The sequence below is a fragment of the Aethalodelphis obliquidens genome, unplaced genomic scaffold (genome assembly GCF_003676395.1).
Source record: "Aethalodelphis obliquidens isolate GAN/ISIS:26980383/991018 unplaced genomic scaffold, ASM367639v1 scaffold2, whole genome shotgun sequence".
NCBI classification, from domain to species: domain Eukaryota; kingdom Metazoa; phylum Chordata; class Mammalia; order Artiodactyla; family Delphinidae; genus Aethalodelphis; species Aethalodelphis obliquidens.
In genome coordinates this window covers 62,480,338-62,497,624 of record NW_020837946.1, presented here as the reverse complement: position 1 = coordinate 62,497,624, position 17,287 = coordinate 62,480,338, and the positions used below count along the sequence as shown (strand labels likewise).

General features: G+C 39.3%; 1 protein-coding gene across 1 annotated transcript in view; it reads right to left on the bottom strand.

The window, feature by feature from the left end:
* Positions 1–17,287, bottom strand: part of LRP2 (LDL receptor related protein 2) — a 197,001-nt gene that overhangs the window by 76,861 nt on the left and 102,853 nt on the right. The window contains exons 27-34 of the mRNA XM_027078206.1: positions 16,229–16,440; positions 15,163–15,347; positions 14,077–14,305; positions 13,106–13,280; positions 11,343–11,465; positions 6,644–6,810; positions 5,557–5,700; positions 1,190–1,299 (exon numbers count right to left, since the gene is read on the bottom strand). Of these exons, the coding sequence (XP_026934007.1) occupies positions 1,190–1,299; positions 5,557–5,700; positions 6,644–6,810; positions 11,343–11,465; positions 13,106–13,280; positions 14,077–14,305; positions 15,163–15,347; positions 16,229–16,440 (1,345 nt within the window). The remainder of the gene's footprint in view (positions 1–1,189; positions 1,300–5,556; positions 5,701–6,643; positions 6,811–11,342; positions 11,466–13,105; positions 13,281–14,076; positions 14,306–15,162; positions 15,348–16,228; positions 16,441–17,287) is intronic.

The window sequence follows — 17,287 nt, the reverse complement described above, 5'->3', positions numbered from 1 at the left end:
CTATGCCTGGACCTCATACCATTGTAGCCATTTTAACAATATTCTGATTTATTCTCATGATCTCCCATTGTGCCTACCTTGCTAACTACTAACCCTGAGTTCCTGTCATTCTTTTCTTTCTCCTTTCCCATGCCAGGCTGCCAAAAGTTTTCTGGACAGAGTCACAAAACTTGTGAATTCTGAGTTCACTAAAAATTTAAGCTACCGAAACTTAGCTAAGAACTCTCATCCCTGACTGAACATTTTCTTCCTTCCCCTGACCCTTTCCACTCCAGTTCTGATCAATCTTTCTAAAATACAGATTAGGTTCTATCATTCCCTTCCTCCAAATTCCCTGCTGGCTCCTTATTTCTCAAAAAAAATACAGTGCAACTCCTTAGCATGACATTAAAGTCCTTCCCTAGACTTCCCTGGTGGTCCAGTGGCTAAGACTCCACACTCCCAATGCAGGGGGCCCGGATTCGACCCCTGGTCAGGGAACTAGATCCCACATGCCACAGCTAAGAGTTCGCATGCCACAACTAAAAGATCCCTCATACCACAACTAAAGATCCCGCACAAGGCAAGAAGATCCCATGTGCTGCAACTAAGACCCGGTGCAGCCAAATAAATAAATAAATATTTAAAAAATAAATAAAGACCCTCTCTGATTTGTCCCCAAATGACTTTACCTGCTGTATCTCCCATCTAGTCAATTGCCCCCTACTCGAAGTCTCTGGTTCCAGCCCTCTACACAATCATGTTAAATGCCACCATGTCTCTGGGCCTTCACTGCTCTTTGGCCTCAAGTACCACTTCTCAGCTGCAACCCATCCTGCACCTGCTGGAAGCCTTCTCATCCTTCAAGGTCCATTTCAAGTGTTTATCCACCCCCTTAAAACTTTCCACATTCATTCAAAGTCAAAATGCATTATTGTTCATTCTTATAATTCTATTTTAAAACGCCTGAAATTTTTATTTGTTTGGAATTCATTTTAAGTTCAATGTTATTAATTTGAAAAACAGAACACAATACACATTAAATATAACTTAGAGTTATTTCTTTCTTACTGAGATCTATATTTTTCAAATGTCAGCATATAAAATCAGAAAAGGCCCTACGTTTGAAATCTTCCATTTTATTAGACCATACTATTAACAAGGGTGGTGCTGTATAGAAGACAGACACTAATTATGAATGAATTCTCACCCATTAACAGGATCAATAGTTATGCCAACCGGAAAACCAACTCCAAGATTCGTCCCATCATTGGTAATCAGTGTTTTTCCGTATCTGACATCTCCTCGGAGTGTCAAAACCTATATAAGGGGAAAATAAAGAAAGCTATGAGGAAGGAGAACTTAAACACACAACGAATTCAAAGCATGATTGTGGTGAATGGGAGGGTTTGCGTGATATTCAGATAATCCCTAATTGCATTTCAGGCCTATGAGAAAATCAGCTCAATAGAAAATGGGAGTAAGAAAACAAAAATCACCTCTCAAATTTCTATTTTCAATTCACCTAAAGTTCCAGGAGAGGATATTTATACGGATAAAAGAAAGATTCAAATGAGTGAACATACAGAATCATTGCCTGAGCAAAACTACAGAAAAAGATGAGAAAACTCTGGAAGACCAGTGAGAACCCCCCCAGGTCTCCTGTACCCCAGTGACTGGGCCATAGCACGCAGTGGCCCATCACTGCAAACACAGTTGATCAAACAGTCCAAATTTACACAGAGTTAAAGTGAATTCTGTGCCAAGTTAACAGCCTGAGTGCAAATCCTGACCCGGCCAGATCTGACTATAGGACCTGAGGTAAGTAAGTCCACCTCTCTGAACTTTATCAGTAAATGTGGATGACAAATTCCCTTCTGCATAGAGGTGCCAGGAACGTGAGACAATGCATGTAAAGTGCTTCGCACAGCACCCAGCACAACTGTATTCAATTTTTTTTATTGATCCATTTATTGGGGCCTCACTATGTAGCAGACCTTATACTAAGCATTATCGGATTTAATCCTCACAGTAATTTTGTGAGATAGGTGGCATTATTATGCTCATATAATGTGATGAAAAAGGGGCCTAGAGAGGATTTGTGTTTTCCCAATGTTATGTTTTTAAGTCATCTTGCTAGAATTGTTATAACCACAGTGTTATAACACTGTGAAACACCACAGAGGGGTATGGATTACTGGACTGGACGCAGTTTCTTATAGAAACAAGCCTATTTTGGTATGCACTTGAGACAGTCTGAGATGAGAAAAACTCGTAAGAAATAAGAAAATACCTTTTGATTTGCATGAAGGCTTTTCTATAAAATTACATTTCAACACAAACTGATGATTTGTGTTTGTTTCTATCTCTGCCTCTCTATCTACATACACCTCTCTCTCTCTCTCTCTCTCTCTCACACACACACACACACACACACACACACACACATACACACACACACACACACACACCACACACACACACACCCTTCTCTCCCTCACTCTTCTCTCTATATTTTCTCTCTCCTGTGTGGTACGTTTCTCTCCTATTTGGACTAAAATAATTTTTCTCTTTTCAATTTGCCTCTTCCTGCTGCAATTTCTCTCCTTTCCCTAAGGATGGCTTTGGTTCAAAGGGAAGTCCGTCTCCTTGTGGTTTTTTTTTTTTCTCTCATTTTTTTTTTAAATTTTACATCTTTATTGGAGTATAATTGCTTTACAATGGTGTCTTAGTTTCTGCTTTATAACAAAGTGAATCAGTTATACATATACATATGTCCCCATATCTCTTCCCTCTTGCGTCTCCCTCCCTCCCACCCTCCCTATCCCACCCCTCTAGGTGGTCACAAAGCACCGAGCTGATCTCCCTGTGCTATACGGCTGCTTCCCACTAGCTATCTGTTTTACATTTGGTAGCGTATATATGTCCACGCCACTCTCTCACTTTGTCCCAGCTCACCCTTCCCCCTCCCCATATCCTCAAGTCTCCTTGTGTTTTGGCACAGATGGAGCTCTCTCACACACGGCCATGCTGTAGGGTTCACTCTTCAGCTACAGAATCGCTTTTAGTGAGTGAGCACACAGCTACCCCTAGCGGAGGAGCTGGAATTAAATGTGAGTTTCTCCTACTCTGGAACGGATATCATACAGGAAAACAGTACTTGGACACAATTTCTGTTTCTTTAATCAATCTAACATTCATCTGGAAGAGTCACAATTGATACCACCAAAGGAAAAAACCGATAAAAACACTAAAGGGGCAATTTACCTTTATGGATAGTCTAAATATATTGATGATTTGAGGGAGACAGGGCTCTGTATTCGCAGGATACCTTAGCGTCAAGTACTTTTACTTACTGAACTATTAACCCCATTTTATGGATAAGGAAGCACAGACTCAGAGAAGTTATATAATTTGTCCAAGATCAAACAGCCTGTGAGTAAACACCGTGCTTAGTCACAAAATGCATTTTCATATCTCAGGGTCTTTATTCAAGTGTTTTTTTTTTTTCTCCCTACTTCTTCATTATGCAGAAATAAAGGATGGTCATCCTTCAAGACTTAGCTCTCAAGTAACCTCTTGGGGGAAGCCCACCGTTCTCTCCCCACACACTTACTTCTGTCCTTAAGCACTCTCTTTATATTCAATGCACATGTCACACTTACACTGGAGCAAAGATATTTGTTTAGGTGTCTAGCCCTCAGATGTGTGAACTACTTTAAAGCAGGAAAAACAAATGTTTGATTCATCCTTGACTATCCAGGACTAACCATGGCACCAATCCATGGAAAGCATTTCCTAGTGCTTATTGAATGAATGCATAAAGGAGCAAGCAAGCCAGACTCGAAGCCAGGACTCCAAAGCAAGTTCTCTCTCCTCTGGACCTCACTGCATTTGGAGCACAATTACCAACTTCAGGTTTCCGTGGTTCGAGTGGCCTCACCAATACACACACGTGCACACGCACATACTCAGTTCTTCAACTGGTGCTTTTCTGTTGTATCTAACCCTGATGGAGGAGACACGTGCCCTGCTCTTGGAAGAGTATCAGTCCAAAAGAGAAGACCCGGGAGACGCAAGAGGGAAGACATGTGGGAACATATGTATATGTATAACTGATTCACTTTGTTATAAAGCAGAAACTAACACACCATTGTAAAGCAATTATACCCCAATAAAGATGTTAAAAAAAAAAAAAAACAGAAGAGAAGACCCCACTTACAAAGCAGGAGCAGATTAACTGCCATTTGGAATGAAGACAGTTTTCTACTGAGTGGACTCTAGAGAGATGTGAGTTTGGTATTAAAGGTCTTGGGCAGTAAATACTGCCTGTGTTTTGATGGGTCAGTGATATTTTTCGTTGAGGTTGTGCAAAATACCTTCTGTCACTGTCAAAGGGGGTTGAAGCAGGCTAGACTGCCGAACTTGTGGTTTACAACAAGGCAAAGTTAGACCACCCACCTCCCCCAGAATCAGGGCAGTGAAGCTGACTGTTTAAGCCAGTTTCTTAGCTTCTGGGGGCTTCAGATTTTCATCTAACAAAGAGCTTGAACCAGATGAGGCTCCAAGGTTCTCTTCATGTTAGGAGCTGCTGATTCTACCCAGCTTGAGATGAGCATACTGCATGCGTACTGCAAATGTTCCCGTCACTGTGACCGTTTCCTACACTTGCCTGCCCTCCGGAATGCTGTAAGGATTGGATGAGATGATGTTTGTGGAAGACCTTTATAAACTGTAAAGCACTGTTCTGACTATCGAATAATCACTCCTCCTAGCAAATCTGCTCTAAATTAGCCACTTAGCTGCTGTGTGTCTTCCTCATCTTTAGCATTAATCTTTCTGAACGCCCCAAAGAGAACCAACTTACTAACTGGTGCCTCATCCTGAGCAGTGGACTGTCACCCTACTGTCGCTCTCCCAAGACCACCCCTTTGCATTAGGAATTCTCACTCTCAAAATTACTCTGAATGAATAATCCATGACATGTTTTAACCTTGTCCCAGAGTGGAGCAAACCAGTACTAGTCAAGTTACCTCTGATTTACTTCATGTGATTTCATATCTGTGCCCCTATAGAATTTCTTCTGGGAATTAGAGTAAAAAAAAACACTTATCTCAAAAAAGGAAAGCATCAAAGGAATCAGAATCAAGTTTCTACTTTCTGTTTCACTGTTGGAGCCATAGAAAGATTTCCATCTAAGAACAGAGGTAACCTATAAATTTGGTTTAGAACTGAAATAGTATTGAATACTTGATGAGGAAAGATAATGAAAATGCCTTGCCTACTATAAGCTTCCCTTTATGTTGAACTCCTTACATAATTTTTTATTTACCTTTGTATATATCTTAATAAACTATCTAACATCCTTTTATATGAACAAGTTACCCTTTATACTTAGGAGGAGACAAAGTAGGGCAGTAGAAAGTTCCAATTTTTAGGTTTCTCCTTGGCTTCAGAGACTTTGATAGTTAATATTAATATCCCTTGTGCTTCCTCCATATGACAGCATTTCCTGAGAACAGATTTTATGTGACTAAGAAACCAGTGTTTGTGTCAATAGTATTATGGAATCATTACCTTAATTGACTGAGTTCCACGATTGGTATAATAAAGGTTTCTTGATAGCCAATCTAAGGCCAGGCTCGTAGAAGCCCCCAAACTTGATAGAGGAACAAACACTGTCCTGTTGGTGCCATCTGTCTTCACTCTGTGAATTTCACCCTGGTGAGAAAGACGAGGAGGGGTGAGCTGTTTCAAGGCCACGGCTTCACTGCAGCTACTGCCAGCTACTGTGTTTCTTTAACACGTGGAAGAAAGGCAAAGTTTCAGGGCCACTGGCTGGGGTTACCGTGTATAACGCTAACGCCAGCAACACTGAAAACACTGATTTTCAAGTGCATCACAGGAATATACAAGGCTTACCATTCAGGCTCCCTCTGATATCGGCTACAGAAATTTATTCCTTAACCACCACAGGCCAAAGAGTCATAAAAATAATCCAAGTTACAGGTGTGAATCAGGAGGCCAGGAGTATATCTTTCCACAGAGGTGACAAGCATCAACTACAAAGGTCTTCCCTCTCTTCCTCATTTGTATTTTTCTTGCCCCTTCCCCATCCTCACAGGTTTCGTCCCTAAAGGGTGAGGAAAGGGTCCCAGTGGGAAGGAAATTGGAGGAGTGTTTTTTTTATCCTAGAGGCAAAGATTCTGAGTGAAGCCCACAGCGGCCACATCAGATGCTTTCCTGGAATTCCCTTAGGGAACTATTGCTTTTGGTCTTGAGCGATGATCATTTTTATGTTAGTCTAATATACTCATTTGTATGTTCGTCTAATAGACTAAAGCTCCTTAGGAGCAAGCTTTGTTACTGCTTCCTCTTGGCATGTACTCTGCAGTTGGAAGCAGTGAGTTCAGTGCAGGGAGAAGAGTAGTCACTTAATACTTGTTGAATGGATAAATATACCCAATAGCTTAAACGTGCTTATTATCGGGTCTTTGCTCCAGGCCAACTTCCCATTGACATCCCTCACTAAATTAAAAAATGCTTAGTGGTAAATCTATTTATGTCTGGGCCACTTGACACCCAGCAAAAATATAAGAAGGCCTCAGTGCAGGTAGGCTCTTCAAGAACAAGTTGCATACTTTGAATGTTATTTGAAACTTACTGGATTTTCAAGCCAATAGATGAATTGCTCTGAGTAATCAACTGCAACGTCATAACCATTCTGTATCCCTGATATGGGCACCATAGCATCAAAGGTCTTCACCTCAGGGTTAAGGGAGATTCCAAAAATTATACTGTGTCTTACAACTATTAGGAACGCTTCATCACCTGTGAAAATAACAGAATATCTCTCAAAATTATATCCCAGACATTTAGAGTAACAGAAGGTAGTGGATTGGTACCATCTGATGGGACAAAATGCCACTGCAGAACTGCTGCAATAACTATAATGCATGATAGATATTTCACCAGATAATCCAGGGCCTTCCATTGGGTTTCAATGGGTTGCTGCATCACCAGACCATCAACTTCACACATAAGACCTCTGGAATTACCCAAAGTAGATCAGCATTTATCATACTCTTCATTAATTCCTTACTCATGCTGCTAAACTATCCAAGTTTGCTAAGAGTCACAGACAAGAAGTTCTTCCATTTCTATACACAGAATAACTCAGAGAAAGGAGAGTTGGATTTTGCCCCAAAATGTGAAAGAAAATTTATAGACTCTTCTTGGTGAATGGCAGTTCATTTGTTTTAATTATGTTCAGAAAATAACACCATACGGTGTTGCCTAGTGTCTATGAGAGACTTTAATTACTGAGTAAATCTAATTTATAATCCCACCAATTGTTGTTTAATGTCGACCTTCCACATTAGATTCTAACTCCCAAAGGGCAGTGACCCTGTCTGATTTACTCACTATTATGTCCCCAGAGCTTGGTTTATAATAGTTGTCTAATAAATATTTGCTAACTGAATGACCCCATAAATGAATAAATGGATGGATACATAAGTAAATATGTAAAGAGTACCTTCTAAAGTTCTCAAAAGTATCTGTACATTGCAACTTGAACATCTTCATAATGCCTAATTTAAGCTACCAGTTCAAGTAGGCTCTTTAATAGATAATGAGGTCCATTTTAAAAGATGACCTTCATCCAAATTATAGTCCCTTTATCAAAAAATTAATGAAGTTCACGAGTAGGGTTTTATTATCATTCCTCTGTGAGAAAAGGAAAACTTTGGAATGTGAGTTTTGTGTTATTAAGATATATAAGATATAGCACCTATTAAGACACTATATAAAATGATTAATCATTGCATACTCTTCATGGGCTAAAAATGGTGTTTGCATTATTTTGATCATCAGGGAAGCTTTACATCTTCAGCAGGATTATTTTGACAATTTTTTCTTTACTTACTTTCATGTCCGATTAGTTTTTCCTTGTTCCTGGCATTTCCACTACGGAGAAATGACTCAATTTATTAACCTGGTACAAATCTAAAATAAAATTTGCAACTCTTCATGCTTAATACTTTCCAAAGTATTACAATATATAGCATTTAGTCTTTCACAGCAACCCTGCAAAGTTGTTTTCAGAAACAACTGAGGCCAAGGAGCTTCCCACAGCTTTGCAGCTTCCACAGGAAACAAGGCAATGAGATTAACTCCCAAGTCTTGACTCTCTCAGCTGCTCCACTATGCCCCTCTTCTGAACAACTGCAATAACCATAATAATCGTCGCCACTTATTGAGAAGACATGCTACACAGCATGCAGCAAATAAGTACTACTTCATTTAATTTCTCTTCCTGAAGCCTCATAACCCTGCTTGTTAGATAGTTATCTCCCTCCCCCAAATTTCAAATGAGGCACAAAGAAATTAGCATATCTAACCCAGGTCACAGCAAGGTTGCTTGAACTCTCCAAAACCTATGTTCTTAATCACTCCTCTGCAAAAAGTGCAGGCCGGGTACTACTTATCGAATATCAGATCACCACTCAATTCATTTGATTTAACTGCAGAAATTAAACATTATGAGTTTAAGATGTACCCTGAATATGCTGAGATGATATTTAATGATGTATTAATTATATGTTATAAATGTTCATTGGTTCAGAGAAACAAGAAATATTTCCCAGTTTCACAGGGGAACTATTACTTACTCAAAACCTGATTCTGTTCTTCTTAATGGGTAATTTTTCTTTTGCTTAATTGGAAGAATTTCAACCAAAGCACTGTTTAAGGCCTAAAAAACTGCATTTCTCATCCATCAAACATGGACCTTCCTGATTCCTCTAACAAGCTCTTCCCTTGAGAGCACCCAGCACTACTCCTTCAGCCATTACTCTTCCCTGGGGATGGGTCTCAGGACCTCCATCATCAGATCACTGCAGGTGTGTTTGAAAGGGTTTACAGCCAGTGAACATTTGTGGGCCACAGACCAGAGATGGGGTATCATTTAATGCTGCACTGGCAGAAGTGACCACTGAGTCAGCAGGTGGCATAGGAAGGTGCATGAAAAGTGCTCCATGGGAAAGAAAACAGGAGTGATTTGATGACTATACACATCTATAAACGAATGAGCAGGTGAAAAACAGGAATGGAGAAGAAGCAAAAAGGGATATTGGAGGGTTTGTCATTCACTCAACATCTACTGAGTGCCACGGGCAAAAAGCATACAGCAAGGAATCAGGTAGAGGATTTATTCCCAAGGAACTTAGAGTCGGGAGGGCCAGACAAAGTATATGGACCATGACAATGAAAGAGTAGGCACAGCCGCACTTAGGGTTGGCTGGAACGGAGTTCAGGAGGTCTTAGTCTTTTGAAATGACAGAACATTTCTTCATTTTCTATCTTTCATGTCATGATCCTATTAAGATTAGTGTTAGCAGAGCAAAGAAGTGAAAAACAACAGTCAGGAATGGGAAATTTATGTTGTCATTAAGAGGTGACATTTATGACTCCCAAGCCTAGCTCCTCCCAAAGTATGACCTTGAACAGCCCTGGATTTGCAGTTGTTCATTTTAGGGGGTGCTGGGAAGATGTTCTGGTTTGAGTTTTGGGGGTTTCTTTGGCATTGTGGGGAACATATTTTCTAAACAATAAAAAACTATTTCATACAGAGAAAGCTCTCCCTTTAAAATTTTATAGCATAAAATTAGGAAAAAATAGAAATATCCCATAATCCCCCTTCCCAACTGTAAGCATTATTGGCACTTGTGTATCTTGTCCTCCAGATTTTTTTAATGCATGATTTTACATAGCCAATATTAAACCATCTCTGCTTTTTCACTTGATCTTATCACATAAGCACTTCCAAAGATATTTTAGACACTTTGCAGACAAAATTTTAGAGGCAATCGGACATTTAAATCAAGTAAAATGTTTTCATCTATGAATGTTAACAGTCTTCTAAGCTTCCTGCTGGAAAAAAAAATGCAACGTTTTTTTAGTTCACATATATTAGTACTCAGTTACCCAGCTGGTGCTCAGAAGCCGGCTGGAAACTATTGAAAAGGTTCCACCTCAGTAAAGTCAGTCCATGGGAAAACCACTAGTGGAATTATTTGTGAAACAACAAAAGGTACTATTTAGAGTTTACACTTATCAATCACCATCAGATAGTAATACAGATTACACCAATCCCCAATGCACAGTTCAACAATCTTTGTGTGGTGAAAGAATGCTTTGTATGCAGAATGTCTATAGCCCAGTTTAATCTTCTGCTGAAAGACTCTGAGGACACACTAAATTAAACAATGTCAACAAGGATTAGGTTTATAATAAAGCTCTGAAGAAAAATGGCAAATGCCAATCCCTTTGTAGGCATTACCAATAATTAAAATCTTTCATCACAAAAGTATCATTGCAAAATATCACATGTCGATGGAATTTGATTTTCAGTAACCTTACATCCTCATAACCTGTAAACACCATAAATTTCCTGGATTCAGGAATATACTTTCCATTTGAAAACTAAATTTCCCTCTAGATTGACTCTACTTTTCTCTTAATTTAGCAATTTTTTCCCATTAACCATTTCATTTTAACTGGTCTATAGCCATTTTTTATCAGTATCAAAACACAATTACTCCTCTTCACCGAGTAATGAAAGAAACTTGAGTTTAGACTACCTCTTTAGATTTTTAAGCAAAGGCAAATGATTTCTTAGAAATCTCCTTTGTGGACTGACTACATCTTGTCCTTCCTTTCTTGCTCACTAAAGTACTTAGTATAGCTCTCCACATACTCTTCAATCAACCCAGTAAGATATCTAGAATGAGATGAAGAATAAATTATTCAAATAATCCCTTTAAATATTTCATACAGAGAAAACTTTCATTTTTAAAGTACCATACAGTAATAGTAAAGGTACTGAAACTGGAGTCAGAAGACCCAGACTATAACACTCATTATTGACTATTGGTTATGAGAATAAAGATGAGATCAGGAACCTACAAAATGAAGCTATCCACAAATATCAAGGATTTTTACTTCTAAATGCAGAAACTGGAACTTCCCATTATCCTAGCTTGCCTGACTATAACCAGGTAAGAGAAAATGTGAGGTTAAAGATTGTTGAATTACATGCACACATAATATTAGCTGCATGTACAGAAACTACATTACAATTACAACTCAGTTGTAATACAGTTTCTGCATATGGTCAATTGGAATACAGTTTCTGTAAATGGTGCTCAGTTAACACCCCATATAGCACACACTCTACAGATACCTGCTGATCAGAGGGAACACAGCACACACTCCATCACCAAGTGGTTTAGAGCTCACACAGCTTTGTACAAACTGTGGCAAGCTCCACCTTCAGGGCATACTTAAAGGACATACTGTACCTCTCACGCAAGTCACAGAATCACGAGAGAGACGCCACCCTGAAGGACAAGCACAGGAGTAAAGCCTCTCTGAGGAAAGCAAGCACAGATGGCTGCATTGGGCATGGACGCATGGATTTGTGGCTGTAATACAAAGAGAAGAGAAGAAAACATTGGTGAATGGAAAACCGCCCACTTTTAAGTGCACGGGATGAATGGATACAGACATGGTATGTATATATACACATATAATCGAATATTATTCGGCCCGCAGAAAAGGAAATCCTCCATTTGCAACACACGGATGGACCTGGAGGGTATTATGCTAAGTGAAATAAGTCAGACAGAGAAAGACAGATACTATATGATATCACTTTTAATCATCTAAATTTTAAATCTAAATTTAAAAAATAATGAACTGAGAGAACAGACTGGTGCTTGTCAGAAGCAGAGAATGCGGGGAGGCAAAATGTGTGAAGGTGGTCAACAGGTACAGACTTCCAGTTACAAGGTAAATAAGTCTTGGGGATGTAATGTACAGCATGATGACTATAGTAAAGGGTCAATCTTAAAAGTTTTCAGCACGGAAAAAAAAATGTGTGGTAATAGATGTTCACTGAACTTATTATAGTGATCGTTTCACAATACATACATATATCAAATCATTATGTTGTACACCTAACACTAATACAATGTTATGTGTCAATTATATCTCAATTAATAAATTGTCCTTCCAGAAGCCCCCAATATTTGGAGACACAATACATTAAGTTACTTTGGCTGGTTTGGTATTTGCCCTAAACTACTTTACCCTTCCCCAACATCAGTCTTTCAACATAGAATTCATAAGAGGCATAAGAGGGAGGAGTGACTTTCCCAAGGTCACAGATCAATCCAGTCTATAAACAGAACAAACAGCCGCTGAGTAATCCAGAGCTCAGTAATAGAAATTTGATGCTACATAAGATGTGTCTCCTTGGCTGACCCCAAAGAGATCTTTTCACATTAAACGAAACCAAGTTGTGTGTTCCCTATGTGACCTTGACATTTACCCACTGTTGTCCAAGTTTTGGTTAGATAATAATCTTTTATTTTCCTATTGATGACATCTTTGTGTGTTTCTGCTCCTTGAAGTAGAGGGATCCTGTGCACATCCTGTGCTCATAGGATGTTCTCTAGGTCCTATACATTCTTATTACATGCACCTTGTTAGATGCAGTAATCCATTTGTTCACTCAAAAACCAGCAAGCCTTCACTATGTACCAAACACCACTCTAAGCACTGGGAATACTGTAAACATGAGGCAGATAGTCTAACAAAGGGAGATAAAACTAAACTCATAAGTTGTGTGACTTTAGAACGTGAGAGTAAAGAGCAAAAGAATTATGAGAGGCGGTGCCATTTTCGATAGGATGGTCGAGGCCCACAAGGAGCACCTAAGAGAATTCTAAATAACGTGAAGCAGCAACTCAGGCAGACATCTGGACGAGGGGCGTCCCAGGGCAGAAGGAAGGGCCAGTGCAGACGTTCAGAGATGGTAAGTAGCCTCATGTGCTTCTGTACCAAAATGAAGTCCAGTGAAGTCCAGTGTGGCAAAAGAAAGTGGGAGAAAAGACCAGGGAGACTTGAGTATGTAAAGACATACGAGATTTGACTTTTCCATGGTAAACAGAGGTCATGGAAGTGTACTGTCCAAACAAACGGGTCTGCAACGTTATACATTTTATATTCCCCAGATCAATGTTTTCCAAGCTATACCATGCAGGATATCTCTATCACTTACAAGCTGGTTGTTTTGCAGGATGAACCACAACAATTCCAAGGGGCTGGTGAAGAGACAGTACTACTGATTGGTTCCCCCCATGCCACTTGTTGGCTTTCATAACCTCATGAGTAGCACGGTCACTCCAGTACACGGAATCTTCAAAGAGACTTAGGGAGTAGGGATGCCGCAGAGTCTGTGAAGCAGAAGAGAACAATGAGACCTAGAAACAAAAATGAAGATGGACAAAGTAGAAAAGGATACCTCCCCGAGAAGACGGTTTCCTTTAGCATTTAACTTAATAAAGACATAGTGAAATCATTGGTCAAGAGACAGAAAAAATATATACTTCTTGACCTATATCCCACTTACCAACCAAAATACTTTCATGTACCTGTGTCACTTAGCCTTCACTTTTACTCTGGTAATTACACTGGGCATCCATCTTATAAACAAAAGCAAAACGGAAGTGCAGAAAGTAGGGTGGCTTATGTAGATCACCTGTCTAGTTACAGGAGAGATCTCCCAGGGCCTCTTCAAGCCACAGAACTATAAGCAATCACAATCTTAAACAGAAGTCAATAACAGTTTTTTGGTAAACTACATATTTTCTCATTTAACTTGTGACAATAAATTCACCAGAATTTCCTGAATAGAAATATATAACAGGTTATGATTTCATGGAGGGAATCTACATATAATTAAATCATTATTTACATGGACTTAGAGAAGCAACGGATTAGCATCCACAGATCAACTAAGTCACACGAGCTATTAATCCTTCCTGGACGCGGCACAATCTGACCATGAACTAGAATATTGATTTTCTGTCAGAAATAAAAGATAGGTTGACCCTTCCTCCTGTTGATATTTCCTCGATGGACCTTGTAATGTCTACGACACAACAGTGAATTTCTTAGCTTTCTTGTTACTCTATCTGCTTCCTACTAAACCATTATTGTCTTAGTTTCCTTTCCTCACTACCAACTTACCAAATCACTGGCTATCACCTGCCGCCGATTGCTTCCATCATATTCACAATAGTCTATGTAATCAAGATAGCCATCCACGAAGTACAGCAGCCTGTTGGGGTAGTCAATAGCTAAGCCATTGGGCCAGAAAACCTTCTCCTGGATAATGACGGTGCGCAGACTGCCATCCATGCTAGCTCGCTCAATGCGAGGGTGATGGCCCCAGTCAGACCAGAACATCACAGAGGCACTGTGAAAAGAAACTAGTTACCGATTGGATGGGACATATTTCAAAATGGGAAATAACTGTCATTTTAAGTGACAGAATATCATGTTTAAGCTCTGCTTAAAATAACTCATATCCAGGTCAGAATATATGCACAGAGATTACTATCTCCTCTGAGAGTCACAAAGTAAAACCGTAATCATAATTCAATCACAAGCCATCTGGGTGTTTTTATAATGTTCAGAAAACATGCAGTATACTGTGACACTGAAATGTCTCAAGGCCGATTCATGTTTCTGTACAATCCACAAATAGTTGATCTAGAAAAGTTCATCTGTTCCTGTTTATCTACCCTGTCGTTTTTAAGATAAGTCAATTTATTCATCATCAGAGATTTATCATGAATTTCACGGGCGTGAAATTTCCTTTACAATATCTAGGAAGTCTGCATTGCATTGAACATAATTTGCCTAAGTCATCTTCCTGCAGAAAAGAATCTAAGAGAATCTAAGGAAATTCGAGGCAAGAAGCCTTCAAAGTTTTCTAAGCACATGGGAGAATTTCTTCTTCTTCCCTTTAGGGCCAGCAGGCAAAAACTTCCTTACATGACATAAAAGGAAGTTCTAGTAAACAATATGAAACTGAAGCAGGAAAATCTGGCTGTTTTGTTGCATAACCATGAGGTACACGTGGCACAAATACCATGGCCCGTCTATGGAATATTACTGCATGCATTCATTAGACTTAATCATATATTGCCAAGCTAATAAATCAATGTGTACATTTTGTGATATGAATATTAGCCACAGCATGTCATGTTATTTTTCCCTCATACAATGTTAAGGCAACATCACTTAAAAAAAAAAAAAAAGAAGTCTTACGTAGTTCTGGGATCTAACACTAGTCCCCTTGGATTTGTTATGTTTTCACTAAGCAGCACAGTCCTGTGACTCCCATCCAGTTTAGAGACTTCAATTGTTTGCAGAGAAAAGTCTGTCCAGTAAAGATTGCGTCCTACCCAATCTACTGCAATACTTTCAGTCATGGTGATACCACTGTCAAGCGTCTAAAGACAAAAGTGAATAACGAGTGAATTCTAAAGGGAATAAATGAATGCAAACATGGAAATTATATGAAAATTGAGAATAAGGCATCTAATTTGTCCTATGATTGCTTATGAAGATTAGAAAACTTTGTCTTCCCATGTAGAAACAGTAGGGTTTTCTGGAAAAATATACAAGACTGTGTAGAACTGAATACTCTATTGTTGGATTAGTATGTAGTTTCATTTTGGTTTCAGAATTTTTTCAGTTAAACAAAAGCTGTATCCGTTTGCTAAGCTGGCAACCCTATGAAACTTTACAGTGTTCACATGGCAAAAGTAATACCTTTATTGATTGAGTGCCAACAATTACAAAATAAATTTCTAAGGGGCAGAGGAAACATAACCATCAAGGATCAAGAAACTGAAACTCCGGGAGATTGATCAAGAAACATAACTGAATTAAAGCTAAGAAAAGCAACCTCAACAGTAAGGTCCTACTGTATAGCACGGGGAACTATATTCAGTATCCGGTAATAAACCATAACGGCAAAGAAAAGGATAAATTTTAAAAACATTTTTAAAAGACAAAAGAAAGAAAAGCAACCTCCCCTGTGTTTCCCTTATCTCTCATCTACTAGGAAAAAAATTTGCAGAAGGGACCTCCAAGATGCTGTGAGGTCTCTGCATCATATGACCTGCAATTCAGAGCCATGCATCTCCCTTCAGATCCCATCAAGTAGGAGTTAGGAACATCGGGGTCCCTTGGGTGTGATGTGGCCCAGAGGAAAACATGAGAACCACCTAAGATGAGGTAGGGCCTTCTCTCACTGGTGAGTAACAACAGCAAATAGACCCAAGGCACGGGAACTAGTCAGGTCAAAGGCCAGTAGACATGTACTTACTAGTTTTCTATCTGTTCCATTTTGAAACGCACTCCAGATTTTACCCTGAGTTCCATCCGACCAAAAGATATGACCACTGACTGAATCAAAATCAACAGCCACAATGTGAGAACCATCCTGGACAAGGGCGTGGATAGAGTGCTCCTGCCTGGAGATGTTGTCAGCAACAAGCTGGTTCTGACTCGCCACAAGTAACAGCAGACTTTCAGATGCTGTCCAAGAAGAAAATACAAGTGTCAATGATTCTGGGAGAAAAAACACTCAATATTTGATGTAATACCTTTGGTAACAGAAAGAAGATGTCATTCCACACTAGAGAAATGGGAAAAACAAACAAAAATTCCTATAAGAATGATGTTACCTTAACAGTTAGCTGGTTTTCATGAGCGTTGAAAGTAAGCTTTTTCGAAATATCTTTCTTCCTTGAATTACACTTTAGTGTTTATCTAAATATCAACCTGGAGTGAACCCTACTTGCATTCTTCCTGTTACTATAGTTACCTTTGTACTTGCTTATTTTGTACTTTGCATTCAGCTGTGGCAGAGACTTCTAATCATCCCCATGTCCCTCTCCTCTTCTTCCTTTCTAGTAATAAATTATGCCACTTTTTAGCACAGCACAGGGCCTACCAGCTAGAGACATTTCCCCATTTCCATTTCAGTTTGGAGTGACCATATGACTAAGTTTTGAACAATAAAATGTGAACAGAAACGACGTGTCAAATTCTAGGTGCCATCCTTAAAAGGAAGCTACTCGCCCCTTTCCTACTTTCTGGGAGCAGGCAAAGACTGGAGCAAAAGCAATGGATCCCAAGATGGAAGCCACACCAGCTTTTACCCCCTGAACCGTCTACCCTCCAGACTCCTGCCCGAAAAAGAAAGAAACTGCCTACTTTGTTTTAGCATTCTCTATCTGGTCACTTTTATTTATTTTTTTTAACATCTTTATTGGAGTATAATTGCTTTACAATGTTGAGTTAGTTTCTGCTGTATAACAAAGTGAATCAGCTATACATATACATATATATCTCATCTCCGTATCCCCACCCTCTTGTGTCT